The 7,931-nt window shown below is 38.8% G+C and overlaps 1 protein-coding gene across 1 annotated transcript in view; it reads right to left on the minus strand.

Moving 5' to 3' along the window:
* Nucleotides 1–868: 868 nt before the first annotated feature.
* The window catches only part of VIPR2 (vasoactive intestinal peptide receptor 2), a 32,599-nt gene continuing 25,536 nt past the window's right edge, over nt 869–7,931 (minus strand). Inside the window, exons 8-11 of the mRNA XM_010139692.1 lie at nt 6,753–6,844; nt 3,409–3,538; nt 3,285–3,326; nt 869–1,576 (exon numbers count right to left, since the gene is read on the minus strand). Of these exons, the coding sequence (XP_010137994.1) occupies nt 1,403–1,576; nt 3,285–3,326; nt 3,409–3,538; nt 6,753–6,844 (438 nt within the window). The 3' untranslated portion in view covers nt 869–1,402. The remainder of the gene's footprint in view (nt 1,577–3,284; nt 3,327–3,408; nt 3,539–6,752; nt 6,845–7,931) is intronic.

A 7,931-nucleotide genomic window follows, 5' to 3' on the forward strand; every position in this document is an offset into this window, starting at 1 on the left:
TCTTTCCCTGGCAGTGTATGGAACTTGGATTCCACTAGCTTCGTACAACCTGTTAACCGAAACACCAGGGCAATTGCTTTTATGGTTCAGAGGTACTCATGCAAATACGTATTATTCCCACTTGCTATTTAGAGTGGACATGGTTAAACATGAGAAGTGAACATCACTGGATTTATTTATTTGAGAGTCCAAATGTTCTGTGTATGTTTACAAGAATCTGTCAGTTCTATGTCTTTTTTCCCCCAAAACCAGCTACATAAGAGACTTGGCATTGTTGAGAATGACTTTTATTTATGCCCTCTATGGTAAGTTTTAGGGATTTGTCTGACCCTTTTTGCTGGAATTGTGGTCAAGACTAAGTTTTAAGTCAGCTCAGACAGAAAATAATTAATCTAAAAGAATTTACATTATTCCTTAAACGTGAGTTGTAACTTTATTGCAATATTCCTTCTTTTAGCTACCGAATATGTAGTTCTGGAGATATATTTCAATGGAAATATTATACAGAAATTATATTTTCATTGGTTAATAAATAAATGCCTGTTTATTTTATGCCAGACTGCTCTAGCAATAAAGCACATCCTCAGAAAATGGTTTAATAGAAGATCAACCCAAGTCTCTAAGATTTCAAATGGAAGATGACAACCGGTGATTGCAATAGCACTATTGGAAAATGGTGATGTTTTAATTGAAACTATTCCAGCAGCCTTTTCTGTATGGACTGCAAAGGTAGCCCTACTTACTGCACCTAAACATAAAACCAGGCACTTTTGAAAGGAACCACAGGATTGGAATCAAACTCTGCAGAAAGTAATCTCTGAAATTTATAAAACGAGCTGGGAAGTACTACCTTTTTTCCCTCTATAAATAACGGTTTCCTGGATTAGCACACTGAACTTCAGGTGTGGTTAATTATGGTCTTACATTTCTTTATTTTTGCTTTCCATAATTAGGAAAGAATTTCCTAATCCTTAAGGAATAGAAATGTTTCCTTAAGTATAAATAAAGAGTAAGAAATCTTTTTGCTTCCCATCTTAACCTTTTCAACAAGTACTTCTAAAGCAGTCTGGTTTGAACAGTATACTGTACATCTGTCTTGTAGATGTGTTGGAGGGTAAAGGGACCAATGTAGTAAATGAGTTTTTGAATAGTTATGGTTAGTAAATGGCAAGAGAACATCAGAATTAATATGACTACCATAAAAAAAAATTCCCAAACCCCAGAAAGTAGCCATGGGGCAGGTGTCTCTGGTATTAACCGTGTGGCTGCACAAACCAATTCTCCAAATACCAACATGTCGAAATGCAAAGCACTGAACTGTACATTTTATAAAACATGACATCAAGCTGCATAATGAATGATATATCCCACAGTTTTTAATGTTTTGGGGGAACTAGCTGACTTATATCATGGTGGTCTCTGTCTGCACAAATGACTGAGCCCTTGAATTCCGGTGGAGCTGAGAAACACTTTCTGATCCATTTCGAGATATCGAAGAGCTGTGGAGTCTGTAATCTCTGCCTGCTGTCTGCTTCCAGCACAAACTCCGCCATTTTCTTTTCAGCTCCCCTTGCACCTGTGTTGAAAAGGAAATGCACGAGATGAGCTGAAAATGTTCTCTTATGTGATGAACTTTTCCACATTTATTTGCTCTCAAACAGGGACCTCTAGAAATAGACTCATAGAATGGTTTGGGTTGCTAGGCAATTTTAAAGATCATCTAGTCCAAACCCCCTGGATGAACTTTTCCACATTTATTTGCTCTCAAACAGGGACCTCTAGAAATAGACTCATAGAATGGTTTGGGTTGCTAGGCAATTTTAAAGATCATCTAGTCCAACCCCCCTGCCATAGGCAGGGATGCCTTCTACTGGATCAGGTTGCACAAAGTCCCATCCAACCTGATCTTGAACACTTCCAGTGATGGAGCATCCGTGGCTTCACTGGGCATTATGTTCCAGAGCCTCACCACGTCCACAGAAAAAATCTCTTCCTTGAATGCAATCTAAATCTACTCTCCTTCAGTTTAAAACCATTACCACTTGTCCTGTCACTACAGGCTCTGCTAAAAAGTCATTCTCCATCTGCCTTATAATTCCCCCCCCTTTTTATACTGGAAGGCCACAACAAGTTATCGCCAGAGCCTTTTCTCTCTTCATTGGAGAGGTGGTGCAGACTTCTGATAATTTTTGAGGCCCTCCTTTGGACTCACTCTAACAGGTCCGTGTCATTCTTGCACTTGATCACCTCTTTCAACCTGCTGGACACTCTTCTTTTGATGCAGGAAACAATTGGCCTCCTCAGCTGCAAGCGCACATTGCTGGCTCATGCCAAATTTTTCATGCCCTGGTACCCCTAAGTCCTTCTCTACCAGACTGCTCTCAAACCATTCATCCCCCAGTTTGTACTGATACTGAGGACTGCTCCAACCCAGGTACAGGACCTTGCACTTGTCCCCGTTGAACTTCAAGAGGTTTGCATGGGCCCACTCCACAAGCCCGACAAGGTCCCTCTGGATGGCATCCCTTCCCTCGAAAGTATCAAATCAGTTTTTACAAAGATTACAAAACTGGGGTGAATTGTGTCTACAACTGTCTGTGAGGAGATGCCCCAAGGCCACTTTCAAAATCAGTTTTGTATCACTCGTGCTGCAGCATTAGCTTTTGGTATGTAGCTGTTAATCACAACTCTTAAATCATAGAATCAAATTATTAGCCCCAGATCAGGCATATCATGAATATCAAAGACCAGAATAGCACTCAGGAGACCCGAATGTCAATTCCCTGTTCAAGCAGGTGTCTTCTTGCGACAGATTCCTCTCATCAGTCACTGCATGCTGTTTAATGCACATTCTACATTAAAAAGTGACTGACATCAAAAAGAATTCCTTGTATCTTCCTCAGTTGAGATTAGGAAAGCTGCTACACGCTGAGCACTTCTGAAAATGTGCTGCTGTTCTGGGTGTTATTCTGTCCGAAGATTACACCTAAACACTTACTAAATGGTGTTTCAAGTTTCGGATAAATTTCTAGGCTTCTTGTACCTCGCTTGCACAATTCACAATGCTTGTGACAGAACTAGATCTTGTCAAATAACAGAAGACACACTAACATTCCAGTTTGCAAGGAACTAAGATTTCAAACAGCTCTTAACTCTTCATCCAACTACACTTATTTCTCCAGTTGCACAGAAACTGCCTCCTCTATAGTCTATGCATAGGAAAGCAAACTATACATTTACTGAAAATAATATTTAGCATCCTCAATTGGAAAGGTGAGACTTACCTCACTGTTCAAAAAACAATACAGGACTGCAACAATCAGCCCCTGGAAAGAGACAATATTCCTTAGTTAGCAGGCAGCACCAACCTGGTCAGTAAAACTTTTGAATAAAAACTTCAAAATTTACCTGAAAAGATCCCAAACACAACTCAAAGATTATTTTATAATTATTGGAACTGCGGTCAGGAAATAGAGCAAACACTGTGTAGTGAACTCCAAATAACGGAATAAGCAATAACGTGGATTTTGCAAGTCTCCTGGGTAAATAAAAGAGAAAAAGCTGCAGTTTAATGATGAGCTCCTGTTTTACTAAGTAAGATCCTGATGCAATGTTATTTACATAAAGCTCGTATGAATTCAGATTTATAAACAGTCACTTTAGTAAGAGTCATTTATTGCAAATGTTTTCCTTCCAGGCTTGCTATGAGATTAGCCACATATAACTTCATAAACTGATGTGTGCAATTCCCACTACACATTATTTTGCTGACCTCGCACTCTTCCAAAAGCTGGTACAAGGCTGCTGGGCCTCTCTAAACCAAAAGAAAGACCCTTTTTCAGCTGCATTCTGGACAGAAGCAGGGTGTAGGATCTGTCGTTTGCTCTGACACACACACAGTTCCCAGCCTGGTTTCTTGACACAGTTTTTGGGGGTGGGGTTTTACCACACTATTCCACAGGACCACATTTGACAAAGTGTCATGAGCTGCCATCAGATCTCTCAAGATATTTTTTACTTGTCATAAAGGGTTCAGAGTGGAAAGGAATAATGCCTTCCTGGAAAGTCATACTGACAGAACCTCTTGTATGGAAGGGACAACCTCTCTTTTGAAATTAATCTATATTAATTTCCTTTAAATGTGCAACTGTATGGTCAGTCTGTACGTTGTACATACACAGTACATGCAAACAGTACCTAGGAAATGCAATCCAGAATAATCTCAACTGAGAGACTTTCATGAGCAATTTCATGAGAATTACCTCCAAATAGTAAAATCTCATAACTATACTGGTGGTATTAAACATACACTATAAATTAATTATTAATGTCATCAATTGCATAATATGTTTTAGCACAAGACACTGTTGAAGTTAAGTTAAAGAACTTTAAATTATTAAGCAGAACAGCTCTGACAAAACTGCCTGTGAAACCACTGAAATGACGAATTACTAATTATCCCTTATCCATCACTTATTTCACTCTAGTAACATCAGTTTTAGATATTAGTCAGGGCCAGTCACACGTGACTATGCATGTCTGGTATCAGATAAAATTCAAGAAGTTACAATGTTGAGTCCCATAGTTCATCACTGTCTTGATGAATATAACTTGGTTCAACAATGAAAGGATGCTGTTGTGAATTCACCTATTTTAACAGAAAAGTCCAGGTATTTCAAGCAGGTTTATTTTTTCTGTGTCAGTCTTCATGGCCTTCCTTAGCTCACTATGTCCCAGAGGCTGCCTCTGTTTACGTGGAAATAATCGGCACTGACAGCAAAGTTTGTCAAGATTAGTTAAACCCTCGCATCTAAAGGTGATACCAGTAAATAGGACAAACAGGACTTCCTTAGCAGAAGAAATTAATTTACACCTGGGGGAGATGAGGATGGCTGCAAATTTCCTGGTTACCCAAGCTAAATGGAAAACTGATTTTATGTGAACTTAACCTTACCCACTGCAAAGGTAAAATGAGCAACAAAAAGGGGGGGAGCAGGTACAAGCAAGTGGGACAGAGGAAGGGAAGAAAAATGGTGACTTGCATGGGTAGTATTCATTTTAGACTCTCATTTCTCTTTCATTCCATTCTTCTTGTAACAGTTTTTGTCTAGGTGATGTTACTTTCTCTGCACTTACATCTTAATGAAGGAATGTGACAGACAAAATAGCCTTACTCTCCTCTGTATTTTAGAAAATGCATTTGCATTTTGAAAAACGAGCCTTCCAGACCTTTAATTTGCTCTGCAGTTGCAGTATTTCTTGAGGATACTAATCTAGTGTTCCCATGGATATTGGCTAAAGACCCTCCAATCCAAACTTAATCAGGCAATCAAGTGCTAAACGCAAAGAATTCACAGGGCTGAAGAATAAAGGACAATGTTGCTACTAAGGAACATTTTATACCGCGAAGCACTACAGTAAACTGTGAAAAATGAGGGGACAGATTGCAAGAGAATGCCTCATTTTCATGAAGTACATAAATGACACATGGAAACAAAGAAACGTTCCTGTCACAAGAAGTAAACTCGAGGTGATTTCCTGCCCGTAGGTCGGTCATTGTGCTAAATAACAATGTAGAAATGGCATAATTTCATCTAGGTAGATTTGGTTATCTCAAATGTTTAGTTAATTCAAGCAGCAAACACAAAAAAGGACCCTTGTAGCTCTATGAAGCGAACCTTGTGTCAATGTAGTTGTGTTGCCTTGGTGCATCAGAATTCTTCACTTTTGCATCAAATCTGTCACGTTGTTTACAAAACACATAAGGTTCTTGTTCTGTCAGCCTTAAAGATATGCTTTACTTTACCATGCCATGTTTTATCTGCTTTTAGGACAGGAATTCAAGATTTTTAAAATGAATAAAGGTTGTTATCCAGGAGCGTGTTTTCAAACGCCTCTTGCAAGGTTTTGAATTTTCAGCGTTCACGTTAGGTTTTGTCATTGAGGTAACGTATTAATATCCTTAAGTGTCAAGCTCAGTGTCTAAATCTGGGCTTTCAAAGACCTACTCCAACAGGCTCTTGACTCTGGATTACAGTTATTATAATAAACAACAACAACAACTGATATGGCTATATAATAAAGAACAAATACCATTTTAGCAATGCATTTAAATTGAACCCCAACATTCCTTGATTATAGAACTGTGGAAGGAACTGATGTTAGGATTTGATGCTCAAATAAAAACACAAAGAAGAAAACCTAAATAGAAATGTAGTTGGGCTACATCAGAAACACTTTGTTTCTTCTAGAAAAATAAAGATGCTATTTTAAAATATCATAAAACATTGTATTTCATTTTCTACTTTTTGGGAACAACACAACTTCTTCCCAGCTCTTAAAATACATATAAATATTACAACGAAAAGTATTTTGGAATGAAAACTTTTAAAAAATGTTTTTAAGGAAGTTGAAGCAAACTGTTTTGATCTTGAAACTTTCATTATGATGAAATATATACATTAAAAAAAAGATATTAGTCTATTTTTTCAGCACATTAATTAATGAATTAAGTTCAAGAATTGGTCTTTATGAAATTACCTATTTTTTATTGAATTTAGTATTTGAGAAAAAAAATTATGTTAATCTCTGTTTCAGCATACTGATAAAATCCTCATTAAACCACATCTAAAAGTACTTCTGAATTAAATGTAATTATGGTATCACAGCAATGGTTGGTACGAGGTTTCACCAGAAGAAATCTTACAAAGATCATTTTGGTCCTGTATGTAATATCTAAAAACTTGACTCACTTGTACTGTGACTGGTCATTTCCTCCAACATCTGGAGATCTTAACTTCTGCAGTAAGATTCTTATAATACTAATGAAAAGTATAAAATTCACCTGCAGAGAAAACAAATATAACGGTGATTTCTGATGCCTCCACTCAACACGCAGTACCAAGGAATGCTTATCGAGTCAGACAAACCAGCTCAGCAGAGGGTGTTGTGTACATCCTGTCAGAACACATCGAGCTCTGCACTGTCAAACCTATTGTCTGTTTTCTGCCTCACTAGGTTTGTAACACCCAGTGCACCTCTGCACGGCCACCAGTTCCAGTCTGGCTGGCAAAAGCCTTTCAAAGTCCCCGTAGTGAGAAATGCTCTCCTTCCAAAATCTCAGCTGAAGACAGGTTTCCTAGCAGGACGGGACACTGGATGTGATTTGGTGCAACTGAGCATTGTCCTAAATTGTCATGTGGATTCATGACTGAAAGCCCAAAGGTTCATCATCATCATCATCATCATGGCTTGGCTTCGCAAATGAAGATCTGGGAAGGGCTTTTCCCACGCTCACTGCAAGCGATGAGTGCACCCTTCGGGACTGTGCGGTGGATTTTTTAGGTGAGGCGCAGCCCAAAGGACAATGTGAGTCCCATACACAGTTTTGACCCTCTCTTCTCTCTCACCTTGACTTTTAATATTTTCTGTCTGAATTAGGGGAAGATTGTTGCACAGGTGATCTGTTCACTCCCATCAAGCGTGGAAAGGCCTCTCACAAGTATCTGTCAAAGGACAATGTGAGTCCCATACACAGTTTTGACCCTCTCTTCTCTCTCACCTTGACTTTTAATATTTTCTGTCTGAATTAGGGGAAGATTGTTGCACAGGTGATCTGTTCACTCCCATCAAGCGTGGAAAGGCCTCTCACAAGTATCTGTCTGTCTTAGGTACTGATGCAGGTATTACCTCTGAAGGAACTCAATCCTTGCAGTCTAATTCTCGTGACAGCCCTCTGAGACAGAACAGTAGTATTATTTTATTTCACAGAATGGCACTTACTTACACTGAAAAGGTTATGATCAGACCCTGATCAACCTAGAAAACTGAAGTACAAAACTCAGTAGTCTCACTCCCATTATTTCTTCATCCTTGGCTTTTGGCATCTTGTGTTCACCAGCCCTTCCGGTGCTGCATTGCTTGGAGCGGTT

Source organism: Buceros rhinoceros, unplaced genomic scaffold (genome assembly GCF_000710305.1).
Source record: "Buceros rhinoceros silvestris isolate BGI_N320 unplaced genomic scaffold, ASM71030v1 scaffold4287, whole genome shotgun sequence".
NCBI lineage: Eukaryota > Metazoa > Chordata > Aves > Bucerotiformes > Bucerotidae > Buceros > Buceros rhinoceros.